General features: G+C 48.7%; 1 protein-coding gene across 11 annotated transcripts in view; it reads left to right on the plus strand.

Moving 5' to 3' along the window:
- The window catches only part of TRIM9 (tripartite motif containing 9), a 91,351-nt gene that overhangs the window by 45,502 nt on the left and 22,785 nt on the right, over positions 1-23,064 (plus strand). For 8 of the 11 annotated variants that reach the window (XM_063948423.1, XM_063948418.1, XM_063948419.1 and 5 more), the window contains exons 3-6: positions 4,108-4,230; positions 7,890-8,000; positions 9,902-10,055; positions 20,713-20,870. In XM_063948423.1, coding sequence (XP_063804493.1) covers positions 4,108-4,230; positions 7,890-8,000; positions 9,902-10,055; positions 20,713-20,870 — 546 coding nt within the window. The remainder of the gene's footprint in view (positions 1-4,107; positions 4,231-7,889; positions 8,001-9,901; positions 10,056-20,712; positions 20,871-23,064) is intronic. The other 3 variants (XM_063948414.1, XM_063948422.1, XM_063948417.1) reach the window with 1 other exon arrangement.

A 23,064-nucleotide genomic window follows, 5' to 3' on the forward strand; every position in this document is an offset into this window, starting at 1 on the left:
GCCACAGCAAAGCCTTTGGGGGGCCACATTTAGAGGCCTGTAGTCAAGGATGGTGTAATGGGATGGAACAGAGCAAGTTGGGAACCCATTAATTGAGGGGTCTTCCCCAGCCATACACCTACAGTATAATGGTAGCATTGATAATAAGTCAGTATAAGTAAATTATTATCTGAAATTTATATGGCGCCACAAGGGATCCACAGCGCCCAATTACAGAGCACATAAACAAATAAGCAGAACAGGAAAACAGCGACTTACAGTTGCAGACAATAGAGGACAAGTACAGGGGGCATAAACATAACTGCGTCAGCAGACGACACTGAAATAAGTATAAGGTGGCAGAAAACCCCGGGATTTGGTTCCGTGGAAGATGGTTTAAGCAAGAAAAAGATGAGCACATGAGGGTTGAGGGCCCTGCTCGTGAGAGCTTACATTCTAAAGGGGAGGGGCAGACAGACAGGGGCGACAGAGTTGGGGTAGAGTAGACAGTGAGCGTGGAACAGAGGGTCAGGATGAGGTTTGGTGAAGAAGTGGGTCTATTCCCTATGGCGGCTAAGTAAATGGAGTTCCCGTATGGGTTAAATGGAACTCGTGACATGTGTCCTAACTTTGTTGAAAAGCGAAAATTCCCTGCGATGTGTTGTACTGTGTTGTTGTGCCATGAACGCAGCGATGTGTTGTACTGTGTTGTTGTGCCATGAACGCAGCGATGTGTTGTACTGTGTTGTTGTGCCATGAACGCAGCGATGTGTTGTACTGTGTTGTTGTATCATGAACGCTGCGATGTGTTGTACTGTGTTGTTGTATCATGAACGCAGCGATGTGTTGTACTGTGTTGTTGTGCCATGAACGCAGCGATGTGTTGTACTGTGTTGTTGTGCCATGAACGCAGCGATGTGTTGTACTGTGTTGTTGTGCCATGAACGCAGCGATGTGTTGTACTGTGTTGTTGTATCATGAACGCAGCGATGTGTTGTACTGTGTTGTTGTATCATGAACGCAGCGATGTGTTGTACTGTGTTGTTGTATCATGAACGCAGCGATGTGTTGTACTGTGTTGTTGTATCATGAACGCAGCGATGTGTTGTACTGTGTTGTTGTATCATGAACGCAGCGATGTGTTGTACTGTGTTGTTGTGCCATGAACGCAGCGATGTGTTGTACTGTGTTGTTGTGCCATGAACGCAGCGATGTGTTGTACTGTGTTGTTGTATCATGAACGCAGCGATGTGTTGTACTGTGTTGTTGTATCATGAACGCAGCGATGTGTTGTACTGTGTTGTTGTATCATGAACGCAGCGATGTGTTGTACTGTGTTGTTGTATCATGAACGCAGCGATGTGTTGTACTGTGTTGTTGTATCATGAACGCAGCGATGTGTTGTACTGTGTTGTTGTATCATGAACGCAGCGATGTGTTGTACTGTGTTGTTGTATCATGAACGCAGCGATGTGTTGTACTGTGTTGTGCCATGAACGCAGCGATGTGTTGTACTGTGTTGTTGTGCCATGAACGCAGCGATGTGTTGTACTGTGTTGTTGTATCATGAACGCAGCGATGTGTTGTACTGTGTTGTTGTGCCATGAACGCAGCGATGTGTTGTACTGTGTTGTTGTATCATGAACGCAGCGATGTGTTGTACTGTGTTGTTGTGCCATGAACGCAGCGATGTGTTGTACTGTGTTGTTGTATCATGAACGCAGCGATGTGTTGTACTGTGTTGTTGTGCCATGAACGCAGCGATGTGTTGTACTGTGTTGTTGTATCATGAACGCAGCGATGTGTTGTACTGTGTTGTTGTGCCATGAACGCAGCGATGTGTTGTACTGTGTTGTTGTATCATGAACGCAGCGATGTGTTGTACTGTGTTGTTGTATCATGAACGCAGCGATGTGTTGTACTGTGTTGTTGTATCATGAACGCAGCGATGTGTTGTACTGTGTTGTTGTATCATGAACGCAGCGATGTGTTGTACTGTGTTGTTGTGCCATGAACGCAGCGATGTGTTGTACTGTGTTGTTGTATCATGAACGCAGCGATGTGTTGTACTGTGTTGTTGTATCATGAACGCAGCGATGTGTTGTACTGTGTTGTTGTATCATGAACGCAGCGATGTGTTGTACTGTGTTGTTGTATCATGAACGCAGCGATGTGTTGTACTGTGTTGTTGTATCATGAACGCAGCGATGTGTTGTACTGTGTTGTTGTATCATGAACGCAGCGATGTGTTGTACTGTGTTGTTGTGCCATGAACGCAGCGATGTGTTGTACTGTGTTGTTGTATCATGAACGCAGCGATGTGTTGTACTGTGTTGTTGTATCATGAACGCAGCGATGTGTTGTACTGTGTTGTTGTATCATGAACGCAGCGATGTGTTGTACTGTGTTGTTGTGCCATGAACGCAGCGATGTGTTGTACTGTGTTGTTGTGCCATGAACGCAGCGATGTGTTGTACTGTGTTGTATCATGAACGCAGCGATGTGTTGTACTGTGTTGTTGTATCATGAACGCAGCGATGTGTTGTACTGTGTTGTTGTATCATGAACGCAGCGATGTGTTGTACTGTGTTGTTGTATCATGAACGCAGCGATGTGTTGTACTGTGTTGTTGTATCATGAACGCAGCGATGTGTTGTACTGTGTTGTTGTGCCATGAACGCAGCGATGTGTTGTACTGTGTTGTTGTGCCATGAACGCAGCGATGTGTTGTACTGTGTTGTTGTGCCATGAACGCAGCGATGTGTTGTACTGTGTTGTTGTGCCATGAACGCAGCGATGTGTTGTACTGTGTCGTTGTGCCATGAACGCAGCGATGTGTTGTACTGTGTTGTTGTATCATGAACGCAGCGATGTGTTGTACTGTGTTGTTGTGCCATGAACGCAGCGATGTGTTGTACTGTGTTGTTGTATCATGAACGCAGCGATGTGTTGTACTGTGTTGTTGTATCATGAACGCAGCGATGTGTTGTACTGTGTTGTTGTATCATGAACGCAGCGATGTGTTGTACTGTGTTGTTGTGCCATGAACGCAGCGATGTGTTGTACTGTGTTGTATCATGAACGCAGCGATGTGTTGTACTGTGTTGTTGTGCCATGAACGCAGCGATGTGTTGTACTGTTGTTGTGCCATGAACGCAGCGATGTGTTGTACTGTGTTGTTGTATCATGAACGCAGCGATGTGTTGTACTGTGTTGTTGTATCATGAACGCAGCGATGTGTTGTACTGTGTTGTTGTATCATGAACGCAGCGATGTGTTGTACTGTGTTGTTGTATCATGAACGCAGCGATGTGTTGTACTGTGTTGTTGTGCCATGAACGCAGCGATGTGTTGTACTGTGTTGTTGTATCATGAACGCAGCGATGTGTTGTACTGTGTTGTTGTATCATGAACGCAGCGATGTGTTGTACTGTGTTGTTGTATCATGAACGCAGCGATGTGTTGTACTGTGTTGTTGTGCCATGAACGCAGCGATGTGTTGTACTGTGTTGTTGTATCATGAACGCAGCGATGTGTTGTACTGTGTTGTTGTGCCATGAACGCAGCGATGTGTTGTACTGTGTTGTTGTGCCATGAACGCAGCGATGTGTTGTACTGTGTTGTTGTATCATGAACGCAGCGATGTGTTGTACTGTGTTGTTGTATCATGAACGCAGCGATGTGTTGTACTGTGTCGTTGTGCCATGAACGCAGCGATGTGTTGTACTGTGTTGTTGTGCCATGAACGCAGCGATGTGTTGTACTGTGTTGTTGTGCCATGAACGCAGCGATGTGTTGTACTGTGTTGTTGTGCCATGAACGCAGCGATGTGTTGTACTGTGTTGTTGTGCCATGAACGCAGCGATGTGTTGTACTGTGTTGTTGTGCCATGAACGCAGCGATGTGTTGTACTGTGTTGTTGTATCATGAACGCAGCGATGTGTTGTACTGTGTTGTTGTGCCATGAACGCAGCGATGTGTTGTACTGTGTTGTTGTATCATGAACGCAGCGATGTGTTGTACTGTGTCGTTGTACCATGAACGCAGCGATGTGTTGTACTGTGTCGTTGTGCCATGAACGCAGCGATGTGTAACCAGCATAAGCTCATCAGCACGTGTGTAATGCAGGAGAATAGCGTGGAGTTTGAGGCCTGCCTGGTCGCCCAGTGTGATGCCCTAATCGATGCCCTCAACAGAAGGAAGGTCCAGCTTCTAGCCCGGGTGAACAAGGAGCATGAACACAAGCTTAAGGTGAGTGTGATGTAAAACATGCCGGAATCTGGGGCACTTCCAAACCATCCCTCCCTAAAAACATCCCTCCCCTGCCGAGGCTTCCGGCACCGCATCTCCCCACCAAGGCAGCTGTGCAATACAGGCTCAATATAAAGGGGCAGATTTATAAGCCTGGAGTCGGCACAAGGAAGTGATAAGTGCAAGATGATAAACGCACCAGCCAATTGGCTCCTAACTTCATCTGAATACTGGAGCTGATTGGCTGGTGAGTTATCACCTTGCACTTATCACTGCTTTATCACTTCTCCAGGCTTAATACATCTGGCCGAGTATTTTCTGCCCGCGTGCCGCAAACGCCGGCAGCAATATCCCATCGTGTGGAGCTGCGAGCTCTCCGGGGTAATTCCACATCCGCCTTCCCTTTCTTGTGTATCTTTTATGTCTTGTCTGTGTTCTCGGTCCCCAATGAGAGCTACATTTCCCATTCTGCACAGGAATATCTATTACCCAGCTCACCTCCTGTGTCTCCCGCGCAGCGCTGCGGCAGTCTATAATTAATCTTCCCCTATCTGATTTCCAAACCTCGGAATCCTGTGTGATATTATTAAGTGTGTAACTGCCCTGGGCGATCTTGGAGATAGGATGGTAAATCTCTGTACCATATAAGAACAGGCTGCATTCACGCCGGCTGTGACCTGCCTGCAGATTATTCCTCTCTGGAGCAGACCTGCGTTATCCCCGCTGAGTAGTAGTCTGGGATGATCGTAGAGGAAAGATAAATGGCTGTGAGGCTCTTTCTCTGTGTCTCCGCCACCTCCTAGTCGGGGGATTTAAACGGGTTTCTGCCTTCAGATAACTATCATTTATTGGCTTCAACACATCCTTATTAATTATCTTATGTCATTTGTATTGAATACACGGTTTCCCAGGCCTAGTTTATTTCTCTCCTGCTTAGTTTATATATTTATACAGTCAGGCAGAGTTGTGGATTTCCGTTGCCTGCGGAAACTACACCAATCTGATCCCTGGATATAGTGGACTCCAGTATCCAGAGAACAGCAGAGATATGCCGTACAAGGGCAACAGGAATTAGCAAATCTTCCTGATGATACATAGTATATTTATAGTGGAAATATTAGTAGCAACACACAAATGCTTTGCAACATCTATTAAAAATAAAAAAATATATATTTCTGCAGCGGGGTACACTGTTCCACAGGGAATACAGTGGGGTTTGGCGGTTCCTTGTTTACAGCTAGATGCAATAGAGATTACATACAGGTGTATTTATGTTTTCAGTAATTGGAAATACTTTCACCATACACAAGTGGACTCCAGTCAGTAAATTATGTGACATGTACAGATGATGTATAGCTCCTGTGTTTAGTAATTTGTGTTTTATCAATGTAATTATATGAAATAAAAGAAAAAGGCTTTTAATTTTATTAGTGTTGTGATGAGCAAGGTCCTACAAATCCATTCTGATTCCATATTGTAAGAATGAAATGTGACACATGCCGGTAGGTGTAGATAGCTTATACAGTAACTGTAAGTAAATGGATACAAATGACAAACTGCAAAAAGAAGATGGGGGTCATACCGAGTTGATCGTAGCTGTGCTAAATTTAGCACAGCTACGATCTTCCCTGACATGCGGGGGGACGCCCAGCACAGGGCTGGTCCGCCCCCGCATGTTAGTGCCGGCCCCCCATCCCCCCCGCAGAAGTGCAACGATGCCTTTGCACTTCAAGAGTAGCTCCCCGGCCCGCGGCAGATGCGTGTGACGTCACGCAGCCGCTGCGGCCCGTCCCCCGTTCGGTCCGGCCATGCCTGCATTGGCCGGACCAAACCCACGAAACGGCGGCCAAATGCCGCCGTTCCGCCCCCTCCCGCCCAGCGATCGCCTCTGCCTGTCAGTCAGACAGAGGCGATCGCATCCCTGCTACGGCCATCGGCCGTCTGGCATGCGCCGGCGCATTACGGCGCCAGCGCATGTGCAGCAGGGACCCGTTTGCTCTGCTGCGTTAAAACACAGCGAGCAAATGGGTCAGAATGACCCCCAATGTGCAGTAATAATACAATGTAATGTAAGGGTGGAAATGCCCTGTAAAGTTCTGTCTTTGTGTGATTAGAATGCAGTGCCCACTAGTGCACATTGCCTACGTCAGGTATATTTGGACTAGGGTCTAGGGCTGGATACATTTGCCTTGAACAATGGTCTCTGACATCCGGTATACTCCCTGATACGTGGATACCCGTCTCGGATGGATCTCATTTTATTTCACGGAGAGTGCTCACTAACCCTACATCGTAAATCCGTCATCCCCTCCATTCCTCTGCTGGCACAGTCACATGCATTAGGGTCCCCGGCCTGCTATGAATGCACAAGATGTTATATACTCACCATCAGTAGCTGGGAGCGGTAACATTATGTGTGTGCGCTGTTGGTGCTCGTTAGACAACTCTGCCCCCTGCTGTTAGCTTTAGGGATGTACTAAATATAATCCATGATATATTATTACACCACGTTCTGTCACACTTCATGAAGCAATCCTATTGCACATAACATTAAGCCTTACCGTAGTTACAGAAGATTCCTCTTGCTCCCTATTGCTGCAATGTTCCGCTGCCTGGTGGGGCAATTATTTATGTATTACACATATATTACTGAGTGATTTACAGGGAGTATTGAGTCTTTCCCTCACTCGCTGGCCCTGTGGAGCTTACAGTCTATATTCCCTATTTACACACTAGGGTTTTTTCTCTTTGTCAGAAGTCAATTAACCTACCAGTATATATATTTTGGAGTGTGGGAGGAAACCCATGCGAACATGGGGAGAACATGCAAACTGCACACAGATGACCGGGATTTGAACTCATGATCTCAGCGCTGTGAGGCAGTAATGTACTGTTGCCATTGTTATCCGTAGCGTATGGCTATGCTATATTTCGTTAGAATACATGTGTTTGAACAGCAGATGGGGTGTCGGCTGTCACTATACCGAAAGTGGTATCCCCTTGACGGAATCCCGGCAGTGAGTCCACTCGCCATGCTTCGGGCCTGGTGGTTCGCGGTTATATTCCCACTCGGTGGCGTGGACCCTACAACCGAGTGGGAATAACCTATGTTGTTCGGGATTCCGTCCGTCGGCGTTTCATCGGCTGTCGGGGTTCCAGCGCCGGTCTCTTGGCCTCCAAAATCCCGACAGCCGACATAGTAACTGAATCCCATATCCAAATATTCCAAAATACGGAATAATCCGAAATACGGAATTTTTTGAGTGAGATAGTGAAACCTTTGTTTTCTGATGGCTCAAAGTACACAAACTTTGTTTAATACACAAAGTTGTTAAAAATATTGTATTAAATGTCCTTCAGGCTGTGTGTATAAGGTGTATATGAAACATAAATGCATTTTGTGCTTAGACTTAGGTCCCATCACCATGATATCTCATTATGGTATGCAATTATTCCAAAATACGGAAAAATCCGATATCCAAAATGCTTCTGGTCCCAAGCACTTTGGATAAGGGAGACTCAACCTGTACAATAAACAGGTACATACTTTACTAAACTAGTCCTGTTCACATACACCCGAGTCTGTATCGCCCACCGTGGCAGAAGTGTATTTCCGATTAAACTGCTAGAATGAGGTTTAACTTGTGGCTGTACCGTAGGTCGTGCGCGATCAGATCTCTCACTGCACAGTGAAACTGCGGCAGACTACCGGATTGATGGAGTATTGTCTGGAAGTTATAAAGGAGAATGACCTCAGCGGCTTTCTGCAGGTGAGTGGCCAAGTTTGATTGTTGGGTGTATACACTGTATTTTGTATTGCTTTGTATTTAGATCTTCTGGAACGAACACAGAGACAGAAAGGGCCACATAGCCCATGCTATTAAAATAGAGACAGAGGGCAGATTGTGAGCCGAAAAAGCAAGTAACTTTGTACCTGTAAAAAAACACATTGCACTGCAAGCGAGGGGGAAAGGGGAGGGGGGAGCAAACACATGTATTATTAACGCTGGCTGGTTCTGCATGTAGCCCACAAAGGGATGTGGTTAATTTTCCGGCAGTCGGGATCCGCCTGTCTGAATCACATTGCTGGCGCCGGAATTCCGAAATGGTCAGGAGACTACCTTGGAATCCCGACTGTCTAGATCCCGACCATAGTAAGTATACCGCCTCGGTTAGGTTTAGGGGGGATGGGGTGGGTGTTAGTTTAGCCCCCCCCCCCTCCTCCTTCCCCCTGGGGAGGTTAGAGTTAGGGTGCAGGAGGAGGGAGGTTTGGGTTAGGCTGTGGGGAGGGGGGTTAGGGTTAGGCATCCACAGGGAGCGTTAGGTTTAGGCTGCGGAAAGGGAGAGTGATGGGGTATGGAAGAACAGCCCCAACTTACCCCTGTCGGCATTGCATCCTTCAGTATCCCGGCGTCTGTCTTCTGACCGCCGGGATACCAATCGCCGGCATATTATACTGAATCCCCCACAAGTGGTAGGCTGCTTTATTTTCAGCTGTCATTTTAATTTGAGTTTGGACACGTCCCTGCACATGTTACATCTCCCCGACCTGCGTTGCAACGTGGCTCTGACAAGGTGCACAGTTACTTTGCTTGCTTTGGTCCCACCTCAGAATCGGCCCCACTGGTTACGCCAAGACTGGGACAAGACCTGGTTCCCTTCACCTTTTGTGCTGCTCACCCTGCCAACGTAACGTCATTTGCACATAGGAGGTGACTTATGAAGCCCAACTGATTTGCACTGCAAAAAAAACCACCGTGGATTGCGGCTCTGCAATAAGATTGTACGAGCAGTTCACAGAGCGGTGCACCCTGCATACGCTGCCGGGAATTTGTCTCATGGGTCCCGCCTATTTACAGAGCTGTCTTATGTGTTGCTGCTTAATAAATAACAGGTAATGATAATGTTTAGGCATGGAGTTAGGCGGAATACTCATCAGAGGTGTGATTTGTGCAACACCCTTACCACATTATAGACCCCCCTAGGTGCACATTACATGCAGTTATAAATATAGGATGAGACCCAAACACCATCAGCTCTGAGCAGATGCAAAACTAAAGTCCTTTTGCAGAGTGGAAATAGCAGCGGACCGGATGCCTGTTACAAATGCCCCTTTCCATCCCTTTATCTCCTTGCAGTAATACTGCTCAGCAAAATGACATCTTATTTCTGCTCTGCGACACAAAGTAAGACACATTGCTGTGCTTACTCCATGCTGTGACCTCCTGTGCTGCTTGCTGCTCCTCTGCAAGTGTCACCACTTTCTCCTGGGCAAATGGGCAGAAATCTGGGTGCAGTTTTGCAAATTGAGGCACGCCGCTGTTCCAAAGGGTTTTTTTTTTGTTTGTTTTTTTGCACTGTGCTGCGAATGATTTGGGCTTCGTAAATGACCTACACTGTACAAAATATATCTCCTGGAATACAATGCGTTTGTGACGGTGATAAGTAAATCTCACATAATTTCGCTCTGCCATTCTTGCACTATTCTGAGCCATTTTGTGGCGTAACCTGAAGCCACTTCAAACGGCCGATTCCTTCACCCGTGATGTCAACAGTAGCTTCCAGAACTTCTGCATATGATTAGCCTGGTCTGAGGCTTCATCCTAAATCAGACAAAGGTAGCTGCTCTCTGATGTTTGTGAAATGTTTTTTATGTATTTTTTTAAATCAGATATCTGACGCCCTGATCCGGAGGGTGCATCTGACGGAGGACCAGTGGGGCAAAGGGACCCTCACTCCAAGAATGACCACCGATTTCGATCTAAACCTGGACAGCGCCCCCCTCTTACAGTCCATCCACCAGCTGGATTTTGTACAGATGAAAGGTAATTGTATGCCGTCTGCTAATATAATAAAGAACTGATATATACAGTATTTAAAAAAAAATTAATTGTGAGATTGAGGGATTGCCATGTACAGCAAGCTGCCTCTCCCACGTCGCCCCCTGTAGATGACTTGGGGTAGTGCGGGATTTCCCCAGAGAGTAGAGCCCTGTGGATGAGCTTCTGTAGTTGTCTATTGCAGAACTGTGGGCGGATTGGGGCCTTCTCCAGGATTAGGAACATGAGCTGACTCTCTGCTTCCGGTAACAGGCATTGGATGAAGCTGTTGTGCCCAACAAGACCAGTAGGGGGCATAACTGTTCGCTGCCAGAATGGGAATGAGAACATATCTCCGTTGCCAGGCGCGTGTAAGCGAGTTTGCGTTGGAAATAGCTGTAGGTTTAAACAATGCTGATTGGCAAATATTTCCCTTGCCAGGCTGCCAGGCCTGCCTGACAATTCATCTCAGAGGGCAACTGAGGAGACGGGATTTGTGCTGGATTGTGCAATGTCATACAACAGTCAGCGGATTTATCAGCGTGCCTGCAGTATAGCACCAGTATCCGGGGCGGGTGTGGTTCATCAAATCGACAGTGTCTAGGTCGACAATGTTTAGGTCGACCACTATAGGTCGACAGTCACTAGGTCGACATGGATGGAAGGTCGACAGGGTTTCTAGGTCGACATGTGCCAGGTCGACAGGTCTAAAGGTCGACAGAGGATTTTTTTTTTTTTTTTTTCTGGTGTCGTTTTCTTCGTAGAGTGACCGGGATCCCAAATTAGTGCACCGCGTCCCCTCGCATGGTGCCTTCGCTCCGCTACCGCTTCGCTCGGCACACTTTACCGTTCCAATCGTAGTCCACGTGGATCGTTAAGTATGAAAAAGAAAAAAAAAAAGAAAAAAAAATGTGAAAAACTCATGTCGACCTTTAGACCTGTCGACCTAGCACATGTCGACATAGAAACCCTGTCTACCTTCCATCCATGTCGACCTAGTGACTGTCGACCTATAGTGGTCGACCTAGACACTGTCGATCTTCAGACCGGATCCCCTCCAGGGCACACAATCAGGGGGTGATTACACCCCAATCACTGTAGAAGACCTCCATACGCAGAGGTCCTGCAACACCCCCCCCCCCCCCCCCCCCCCCTACCAGACCCGATCCTTCCTTTTTACAAGAGGATGATATAGTCCATTCTGTATACGGGAGAGATTAGGCCAAATATGGAGCTGCAAGACCGTTACATATTAGTTTATGTAGAACAGTTTGTCATTTCTATGGATATTAGAAGTCACCGTGTGTTTCCTTCGCTGCTATTGCTCTCCTTACGCCACACTATACACCAATAATTACTCATTACCAAGACAAGCTCGTATCTTCTGCTCGGAGTGGTGGGTGGATCAGTGCGTTACTCTGACGCAGCCACAGTCTTGTAGATGTTCTGTCAGTGGAAATCATAAAAAGATATTTACTTCCTATTCACAGGGTAGTTTAGTAAGGCGTCCAGGGATAGATAGAGAATCGGGAATGCAGCCGCTGTGAGGCAGCACATTGGCTTTTGACCTAGGCTAGGACCGCACAAGGTTTCTGTAGGAAGCGATTGGCTGCACTCTATTAAACCTAAATAAAATAAAACATCAGTATTAAGATATAGGCATCCTCCACGTTTCATTCATCTCTTTAAGGGGCCAATTGATTATTGCAGTGCGATCTGGGCCTGATATTAGCGCCCAAGATCGCGTTGCAGGATGCGCATACATTGGGCAGATGCTTGGAGGCGCAGGGACAGGGGCTCTGAAAGGAGACCGTCCCTGTGGTGTGCTCAGAGTGACAGTTGGAGTAATGTGCGTGTGCTGACCGGCTGACCACACATGCATGGCAGCTTTTGCTGAGGAGGATTCCGAAGGATCCCTCTCCCACCTAAGATGGGACCCCTAGGCTACAGCGATCTGACACCTTCTGCAGATGGCAGTAGCTGCGGGGGCCAATCTCTGGAATGCAGAGTAAATCTGGCAGCATCTCATACCCCATAGACGGGGGTTCCATGAATGGAGGGTCCCTCAGTCATACATTCGGAGACTAAATATTTGCAGTTACCCCCTGAAAACATTTGTGTAGGTTCAAATGGTCAATGATAAATGGGCCCCTAAGCGTTAAATGAATACGTACGTGGAGAGCCGGCCAGCAGTGCGTGTAGACGATATATGAAAATGTTTAATTATTAGGCTCATGTTTTTAATAATAAGAATTTACTTACCGATAATTCTATTTCTCGGAGTCCGTAGTGGATGCTGGGGTTCCTGAAAGGACCATGGGGGGATAGCGGCTCCGCAGGAGACAGGGCACAAAAAAGTAAAGCTTTACTAGGTCAGGTGGTGTGCACTGGCTCCTCCCCCCATGACCCTCCTCCAGACTCCAGTTAGGTACTGTGCCCGGACGAGCATACACAATAAGGGAGGCATTTTGAATCCCGGGTAAGACTCATACCAGCCACACCAATCACACCGTACAACTTGTGATCTAAACCCAGTTAACAGTATGACAACAGAAAGGGCCTCTTAAAGATGGCTCCTTAACAATAACCCGAATTAGTTAACAATAACTATGTACAAGTATTGCAGATAATCCGCACTTGGGATGGGCGCCCAGCATCCACTACGGACTCCGAGAAATAGAATTATCGGTAAGTAAATTCTTATTTTCTCTATCGTCCTAAGTGGATGCTGGGGTTCCTGAAAGGACCATGGGGATTATACCAAAGCTCCCAAACGGGCGGGAGAGTGCGGATGACTCTGCAGCACCGAATGAGAGAACTCCAGGTCCTCCTTTGCCAGGGTATCAAATTTGTAAAATTTTACAAACGTGTTCTCCCCCGACCACGTAGCTGCTCGGCAGAGTTGTAATGCCGAGACCCCTCGGGCAGCCGCCCAAGATGAGCCCACCTTCCTTGTGGAGTGGGCTTTTACAGTTTTAGGCTGTGGCAGGCCTGCCACAGAATGTGCAAGTTGAATTGTGTTACAAATCCAACGAGCAATCGACTGCTTAGAAGCAGGTGCGCCCAACTTGTTGGGTGCATACAATATAAACAGCGAGTCAGATTTTCTGACTCCAGCCGTCCTTGCAATGTATATTTTTAAGGCTCTGACAACGTCCAACAACTTGGAGTCCTCCAAGTCGCTAGTGGCCGCAGGCACCACAATAGGTTGGTTCAGATGAAATGCTGATACCACTTTAGGGAGAAAATGCGGACGAGTCCGCAGTTCTGCCCTATCCGAATGGAAGATTAGATAAGGACTTTTATAAGATAAAGCCGCCAATTCAGATACTCTCCTGGCAGAGGCCAGGGCTAGTAACATAGTCACTTTCAATGTGAGATATTTCAAATCCACCTTTTTCAATGGTTCAAACCAATGGGATTTGAGGAAATCTAAAACTACATTTAGATCCCACGGTGCCACCGGAGGCACCACAGGAGGCTGTATATGCAGTACTCCCTTGACAAAAGTCTGGACCTCAGGGACAGAGGCCAATTCTTTTTGGAAGAATATTGACAGGGCCGAAATTTGAACCTTAATGGATCCCAATTTGAGACCCATAGATAATCCTGATTGCAGGAAATGTAGGAAACGACCCAGTTGGAATTCCTCCGTCGGAACCTTCCGATCCTCGCACCACGCTACATATTTTCGCCAAATGCGGTGATAATGTTTCACGGTGACTTCCTTCCGTGCCTTAATCAAGGTAGGAATGACTTCTTCTGGAATGCCTTTCCCTTTTAGGATCTGGCGTTCAACCGCCATGCCGTCAAACGCAGCCGCGGTAAGTCTTGAAAAAGACAGGGACCCTGCTGTAGCAGGTCCCTTCTCAGAGGTAGAGGCCACGGTTCGTCCGTGAGCATCTCTTGAAGTTCCGGATACCAAGTCCTTCTCGGCCAATCCGGAACCACTAGTATTGTTCTTACTCTTCTTTGCCGTATGATCTTCAATACCTTTGGTATGAGCGGCAGAGGAGGAAACACATACACTGACTGGTACACCCAAGGAGTTACCAGTGCGTCCACAGCTATTGCCTGTGGATCTCTTGACCTGGCGCAATATTTGTCCAGTTTCTTGTTGAGGCGAGACGCCATCATGTCTACAATTGGTCTTTCCCAACGGTCTATTAACATGTTGAAGACTTCTGGATGTAGACCCCACTCTCCCGGATGAAGATCGTGTCTGCTGAGGAAGTCTGCTTCCCAGTTGTCCACGCCCGGGATGAACACTGCTGACAGTGCTATCACGTGATTCTCCGCCCAGCGAAGAATCTTGGCAGCTTCTGCCATTGCACTCCTGCTTCTTGTGCCGCCCTGCCTGTTTACATGGGCGACCGCCGTGATGTTGTCCGACTGAATCAACACCGGCTTTCCTTGCAGGAGAAGTTCCGCCTGGCTTAGAGCATTGTAGATTGCTCTTAGTTCCAGAATGTTTATGTGAAGAGACTTTTCCAGACTCGTCCATACTCCCTGGAAGTTTCTTCCTTGTGTGACTGCTCCCCAGCCTCTCAGGCTGGCGTCCGTGGTCACCAGGATCCAATCCTGAATGCCGAATCTGCGGCCTTCTAATAGGTGAGCCTTCTGCAACCACCACAGAAGTGACACCCTTGTCTTTGGTGACAGGGTTATTCGCAGGTGCATCTGCAGATGCGACCCTGACCATTTGTCCAACAGATCCCTTTGGAATATTCTTGCATGGAATCTGCCGAATGGAATTGCTTCGTAAGAAGCCACCATTTTTCCCAGGACTCTTGTGCATTGATGTACTGACACTTTTCCTGGTTTTAGGAGGTTCCTGACCAGATCGGATAACTCCTTGGCTTTTTCCTCTGGAAGGAAAACCTTTTTCTGAACCGTGTCCAGAATCATTCCTAGGAACAGCAGACGAGTTGTCGGGATTAAATGGGATTTTGGAATATTCAGAATCCACCCGTGTTGTCTTAGCACCTCTTGAGATAGTGCTAAAGCTGTCTCCAGCTGTTCTCTGGACCTTGCCCTTATTAGGAGATCGTCCAAGTATGGGATAACTAATACGCCTTTTCTTCGAAGAAGAATCATCATCTCGGCCATTACCTTGGTAAAGACCCGAGGCGCCGTGGACAATCCGAACGGCAGCGTCTGAAACTGATAGTGACAGTTTTGAACAATGAACCTGAGGTACCCCTGGTGTGCGGGGTAAATCGGAACGTGTAGATACGCATCCTTGATGTCCAAGGATACCATAAAGTCCCCTTCTTCCAGGTTCGCTATCACTGCTCTGAGTGACTCCATCTTGAACTTGAACTTTTTTATGTAGAGGTTCAAGGACTTCAGATTTAGAATAGGCCTTACCGAGCCATCCGGCTTCGGTACCACAAATAGAGTGGAATAATACCCCTTTCCTTGTTGTAATAGGGGTACTTTGACTATCACCTGCTGAGCGTACAGCTTGTGAATGGCTTCCAACACCCTCTCCCTTTCGGAAGAGACGGTTGGTAAGGCAGACTTCAGGAAACGATGAGGAGGATCCGTCTCTAATTCCAACCTGTACCCCTGAGATATTATCTGCAGGATCCAGGGGTCTACCTGCGAGTGAGCCCACTGCGCGCTGTAATTTTTGAGACGGCCCCCCACTGTCCCCGAGTCCGCTTGAGAGGCCCCAGCGTCATGCTGAGGTTTTTGCAGGAGCCGGGGAGGGCTTCTGTTCCTGGGAAGGAGCTGCCTGTTGGTGTCTCTTCCCTCTTCCTCTGCCTCGTGGCAGGTACGACAAGCCCTTTGCTCTCTTATTTTTGTAGGAGCGAAAAGGCTGCGGTTGAAAGGTCGGTGCCTTTCTCTGTTGGGGAGTGACTTGAGGTAAAAAAGTGGATTTCCCGGCAGTAGCCGTGGCCACCAAGTCTGATAGACCAACTCCAAATAACTCCTCCCCTTTATACGGCAAAACCTCCATGTGACGTTTTGAATCCGCATCGCCTGTCCACTGTCGTGTCCATAAGGCTCTTCTGGCTGAAATGGACATAGCACTCACCCGAGATGCCAGTGTGCAAATATCCCTCTGTGCATCACGCATATAGATAAATGCATCCTTTATTTGTTCTAACGACAGTAAAACATTGTCCCTATCTAGGGTATCAATATTTTCAATCAGGGATTCTGACCAAACTACTCCAGCACTGCACATCCAGGCAGTTGCTATAGCTGGTCGTAGTATAACACCTGCATGTGTGTATATATTCTTTTGAATAACTTCCATCTTTCTATCTGATGGATCCTTGAGTGCGGCCGTCTCAGGAGAGGGTAACGCCACTTGTTTGGATAAGCGTGTGAGCGCCTTGTCCACCTTAGGGGGTGTTTCCCAGCGCGCCCTAACCTCTGGCGGGAAAGGGTATAATGCCAATAACTTTTTTGAAATTATCAACTTTTTATCAGGAGCAACCCACGCTTCATCACACACGTCATTTAATTCTTCTGATTCAGGAAAAACTGTTTGTAGTTTTTTCACACCATACATAATACCCTGTTTTACGGTATCTGTAGTATCAGCTAAATGTAACGTCTCCTTCATTGCCAAAATCATATAACGTGTGGCCCTACTGGAAAATACGTTTGAATTTCTACCGTCGTCACTGGAATCAGTGCCCGTGTCTGGGTCTGTGTCGACCGACTGAGGCAAAGGGCGTTTTACAGCCCCTGACGGTGTTTGAGGCGCCTGGACAGGCATTAATTGATTGTCCGGCCGCCTCATGTCCTCAACTGACTGTTTAAGGGAAGATAAACCATCACGTAATTCCACAAATAAAGGCATCCATTCTGGTGTCGACCCCCTGGGGGGTGACATCTGCATATTTGGCAATTGCTCCGCCTCCACACCAATATCGTCCTCATACATGTCGACACCACGTACCGACACACACCGCAAACTCACAGGGAATGCTCTAATGAAGACAGGACCCACTAGCCCTTTTGGGGAGACAGAGGGAGAGTCTGCCAGCACACACCACAAAGCGCTATATATACAAGGGATATCCTTATATTAAGTGCTCCCTTATAGCTGCTTTAATATATATATATATATAGCCATTAATGTGCCCCCCCTCTCTGTTTTACCCTGTTTCTGTAGTGCAGTGCAGGGGAGAGACCTGGGAGCCGTTCTGACCAGCGGAGCTGTGACAGAAAATGGCGCCGTGTGCTGAGGAGATAGGCCCCGCCCCTTTTTCGGCGGGTTCTTCTCCCGCTATTTTTCCAGTCAGGCAGGGGTTAAATATCTCCATATAGCCCCTATGGGCTATATGTGAGGTATTTTTAGCCTTGTATAAGGTTTATATTTGCCTCTCAGAGCGCCCCCCCCCAGCGCTCTGCACCCTCAGTGACTGCCCAGTGAAGTGTGCTGAGAGGAAAATGGCGCACAGCTGCAGTGCTGTGCGCTACCTTATGAAGACTGAGGAGTCTTCAGCCGCCGGTTTCCGGACCTCTTCACGCTTCAGCATCTGCAAGGGGGTCGGCGGCGCGGCTCCGGGACCGGACTCCACGGCTGGGCCTGTGTTCGATCCCTCTGGAGCTAATGGTGTCCAGTAGCCAAGCAGCAAATCCACTCTGCATGCAGGTGAGTTTACTACTTTCCCCCTAAGTCCCACGTTGCAGTGATCCTGTTGCCAGCAGGACTCACTGTAAAGAAAAAAACCTAAACTAAACTTTCTCTAAGCAGCTCTTTAGGAGAGCCACCTAGATTGCACCCTTCTCGTTCGGGCACAAAATCTAACTGGAGTCTGGAGGAGGGTCATGGGGGGAGGAGCCAGTGCACACCACCTGACCTAGTAAAGCTTTACTTTTTTGTGCCCTGTCTCCTGCGGAGCCGCTATCCCCCCATGGTCCTTTCAGGAACCCCAGCATCCACTTAGGACGATAGAGAAATTCCAGTAGTTTAGATGTTTGTCCCTTTGCAGCCATGCAATGAGAGAGCAAACTGCCCTGCGCAGACCTCACGCTAGAATGCGACCACGGTTCTGCGTAAGGTATCCAATCAGATTGTCGACACTAGAATGTCGTCATCTCAGAATGTGGACAGTACAATTTAGTGTAAATTTTATGGATAGGGTTGGGCTTAAATATGCCAATTGTGACTGTTGACATGTAAAATGACGACATAATGAACATGTCGACAGTGCTAATACCACTATACCGCCGTATTCTGAATCATGCACATCTCGTGAATGCTCTGCTCCGTTCCTAAGAGCAGCTGTGTACACTGCCAGCAGCACTTACACCTACCCTGCGCTGGGTGCAGGGGATCCATCTGGATTTGGCATCTATGTTGGACTGCGGCTTGAAGGGCCCACTGGGAGGCTTGGCCATGCAACTGACCCTCTAATAGAGTAATAATGTATAATATGAAGGATGGGGTCCTTCTGGGGATTTCCCCTGTATGCCTGCTGGCCAGTCTGGCCCTGCCCAATTCCCATACACACGACGAGTAGGAAGCATCTCTGGTCACATGACATACCTGGACACACACAGACTGGTTTACTTGCGCTTGCATTGTTGCCGCCCAGAATCGCCCAATTATTGGCAGAGATATGTACTGCTCTGAGTCGTGACTACGTTGAGGCCAGGGCGCAAGTGCCACTAGATATGGATGCATGCGACTCAGAATCAGGCATGTGGTGGAGGAGGTGCCGCTAGATGGGGATGCATGCGACTCAGAATCAGGCCTGTGGTGGAGGAGGTGCCGCTAGATGGGGATGCATGTGACTCAGAATCAGGCCTGTGGTGTGGGAGGTACCGCTAGATGGGGATGCATGCAACTCAGAATCAGGCCTGTGGTGTGGGAGGTGCCGCTAGATGGGGATGCATGCGACTCAGAATCAGGTCTGTGGTGGAGGAGGTGCCGCTAGATGGGGATGCATGTGACTCAGAATCAGGCCTGTGGTGTGGGAGGTACCGCTAGATGGGGATGCATGCAACTCAGAATCAGGCCTGTGGTGTGGGAGGTGCCGCTAGATGGGGATGCATGCGACTCAGAATCAGGCCTGTGGTGTGGGAGGTGCCGCTAGAGGGGTATGCATGCGGCTCAGAATCAGGCCTGTGGTGGGGGAGGTGTAGCTAGATGTAGATGCATGCGGCTCAGAATCAGGCCTGTGGTGGGGGAGGTGCAGCTAGATGGGGATGCATGCGACTCAGAATCAGGCCTGTGGTGGGGGAGGTGCCGCTAGAGGGTTATGCATGCGGCTCAGAATCAGGCCTGTGGTGGGGGAGGTGCAGCTAGATGTAGATGCATGCGACTCAGAATCAGGTCTGTGGTGGGGGAGGTGCCGCTAGATGTAGATGCATGTGACTAAGAATCAGGCCTGTGGTGGGGGAGTTGCTGCTAGATGAGGATACATGCAACTCTGAATCAGGTCTGTGGTGGAGGAGGTGCAGCTAGATGTAGATGCATGCGGCTCAGAATCAGGCCTGTGGTGGGGGAGGTACCGCTAGATGGGGATGCATGCGACTCAGAATCAGGCCTTTGGTGGAGGAGGTGCCGCTAGATGTAGATGCATGCGACTCAGAATCAGGCCTGAGGTGGGGGAGGTGCCACTGGATGCGGATGCATGCGACTCTGAATCAATCCTGTGGTGGGGGCGGTGCCGCTCGAGGGGTATGCATGCGGCTCAGAATCAGGCCTGTGGTGTGGGAGGTGCCGCTAGATGCGGATGCATGCGACTCAGAATCAGGCCTGTGGTGGGGGAGGTGCCGCTAGATGCGGATGCATGCGACTCTGAATCAGGCCTGTGGTGTGGGAGGTGCCGCTAGATGGGGATGCATGCGACTCAGAATCAGGCATGAGGTGGAGGAGGTGCCGCTAGATGCGGATGCATGCGACTCTGAATCAGGCCTGTGGTGTGGGAGGTGCCGCTAGATGGGGATGCATGCGACTCAGAATCAGGCATGAGGTGGAGGAGGTGCCGCTAGATGTAGATGCATGCAACTCTGAATCAGGCCTGTGGTGGGGGAGATGCCGCTAGATGCGGATGCATGCGACTCTGAATCAGGCCCGTGGTGGGGGAGATGCCGCTAGATGCGGATGCATGCGACTCTGAATCAGGCCAGTGGTGGGGGAGGTGCCGCTAGATGTAGATGCATGCGACTCTGAATCAGGCCTGTGGTGGGGGAGGTGCCGCTAGATGTAGATGCATGCGACTCAGAATCAGGCCTGTGGTGGGGGAGGTGCCGCTAGATGTAGATGCATGCGACTCTGAATGAGGCCTGTGGTGGGGGAGGTGCTGCTAGATGGGGATGCATACAACTCTGAATAAGGCCCGTGGTGGGGGAGATGCCGCTAGATGTAGATGCATGCGACTCAGAATCAGACCTGTGGTGGGGGAGGTGCTGCTAGATGGGGATGCATACGACTCTGAATAAGGCCCGTGGTGTGGGAGGTGCCGCTAGATGGGGATGCATGCGACTCAGAATCAGGTCTGTGGTGGGGGAGGCGCCGCTAGATGCGGATGCATGCGACTCAGAATCAGGCCTGTGGTGGGGGAGGCGCCGCTAGATGCGGATGCATGCGGCTTAGAATCAGGCCTTTGGTGGGGGAAGTGCGGATGGTTTTATAGTTTGTCCTTTTCAGTGCGTCACAATATCTTGGCTTATGGTAACACTTTCTCAGTTCCGTCCCTAGTGCCAGCACCCCCGATGCTCCAGATGGAGGAATGCTGCACCCACAATAATAGTGCCACGTTGTCATGGAAACAGCCCCAGATGTCAATGGTGCAAGCAGAAGGGTACATACTGGAGCTGGACGATGGGAACGGGGGGCAGTTCAGGGTAAGAACACTCCGCTAATGGATAAAGCGTTTACGTCATGAAGTATTCTGTGCAGTATTGTGTATCGGGGCGCGACACCTTTGTAGTATGTATCTGTCGCCATGACGCGGGTATCTGCGTGTAGTCTCGCTTGGCAGACTGTTCTCCTGTTAGAAGCACGCGAGGCTCGATCACGCAGGTGTCATTTATCATTATACTTACACCCTGTTTATGGTTATACTATGAGATTGCCGTCCCCAGGCCACGCGCCTCTGTACAGCCGGCCCTCACCACCTCTGATTGATTTAAGTTGTCATTGATTTATTTAAGAAATGGTTACGCGGAGACTTATTGAGTCAGCGGCTTCTCCACATTTATTCACCCTCACCATCCATCAGAGGCCGCAGACAGTATATCCCCGTCCGGGAGTCTATAAACCGTGCCTGGCAGAGAGGAGCCGCAATGTATATCTCAGGGTGATCGGCCCTAAAGGAAACAATCCGCGGCTGAGACGCCAGAACTGCCAGCCTGTAAGGGGAGAGGAGGAATTATTTTTTTCTTTTGGGGGAGGGGGGGAGGATGGGGGGGGCTCCAAGCTTATAGGAACGTTAGTAATAAAACCACCAGATGGCTAAAGCCGGGAGAAAAGGCAGGGTTACCCCAGATGGGTTATAATTAGGGGCATCTGAGAGCAAAGTATATATTTTTGGGAGTTTTTAGCCCTTTATTCCCAGACCTTCATAGAGAATGCAACGGTCAAGACTGTTGGATTTGGCGCTCCTTCTCCTGGCGGCAGCTCATAGTAAAGGTCAGACATTTTATAAGTATGGGGCGGATGAATAGAGAGCCAAAATCAAGGGCTATGAGGGGAATGCTTAAGACGCATTGAGCCAAATGCATTGCCATAACATTAAATGGGGACCTTAGGCGCCTTATTGTGCAGGTTTGAAGAGCGGTTTTACTCCAGGGGGTGGATTTTTATTTTTTTCGCAATCTCAATTTTGTTTGACCATCAATAAAGAGAAATGCAGAGATACATATAACATCAATCACAGAAATGCATAGAAACCGGTAAACACAATGGGGGTCATTCCGATTTGATCGCTCGCTGACGTTTTTCGCAGCATAGCGATCAGGCTAAAAACCGGCAGTTCTGCGCATACGTATGGGCCACAGTAATTTCAAACAAAACTAAGCAATTTTACACAGGGCCGAGCGACGCTCTTCAGTCGCTCTGCTGATCGGAGAATGACTGACAGGAAGTGGGTGTTTCTGGGTGGTAACTGAGCGTTTTCCGGGAGTGTGCAAAAAAAAAACGCAGGCGTATCAGCCAAAAACGCAGGAGTGGCTGGAGAAACGGGGGAGTGGCTGGCCGAACGCAGGGCGTGTTTGTGACGTCAAACCAGGAACCAAACGGACTGAGGTGATCGCAGTCTAGGAGTAGGTCTGGAGCTACTCAGAAACTGCCTGAAAAGATTTTCGAGCAATTCTGCTAATCTTTCGTTCACTATTCTGCTAAGCTAAGATACACTCCCAGAGGGCGGCGGCCTAGCGTGTGCAATGCTGCTAAAAGCAGCTAGCGAGCGAACAACTCGGAATGAGGGCCATTGTGAGTAAGAGAATATAAAAAACAAAGAATGTGATGCATTGCAAAGAGCCATAACTCTTAGTGCATCCTAGAAAACAGCATGAAATCTCCTCAATATTGTGTTTGGAGGTTGCAGGGACTGGATATCCAGTGATTTGGCGAGTGACCGTTTGTACCTGTTGCCAGAAGCGTGTCGGCTTATGACAATTCCACCATACGTGGATAGGGGTACCAAGCGCCTGTTCACAGCGCCAGCAACAGGCAGGCGCAGTCGGGAACATCTGGTGAATGTGCTCAGGGCAGCGGTACCATCTAGACATCATTTTGTACTGGGTTTCTGAAACCTGAATAGAAGGAGAGCTTGTCCAGGGGTGGATTTGATAGATGTCGGTGTTTTTAAAGCCGCTTTGACTGATTTTGTTTTAAAACACCTACAGGAATCAGTGCTAATCCAGGCTGGTTTAGCATTGATTCCTGTTGCTGTTAAAAATCCTTCGGTCAAACCGGCCAGTGGGGGTGATTCCGAGTTGTTCGCTCGCTAGCTGATTTTAGCAGCATTGCACACGCTAGGCCGCCGCCCTCTGGGAGTGTATCTTAGCTTAGCAGAATTGCAAATGAAAGATTAGC

This window comes from Pseudophryne corroboree, chromosome 12 (genome assembly GCF_028390025.1).
Source record: "Pseudophryne corroboree isolate aPseCor3 chromosome 12, aPseCor3.hap2, whole genome shotgun sequence".
NCBI lineage: Eukaryota > Metazoa > Chordata > Amphibia > Anura > Myobatrachidae > Pseudophryne > Pseudophryne corroboree.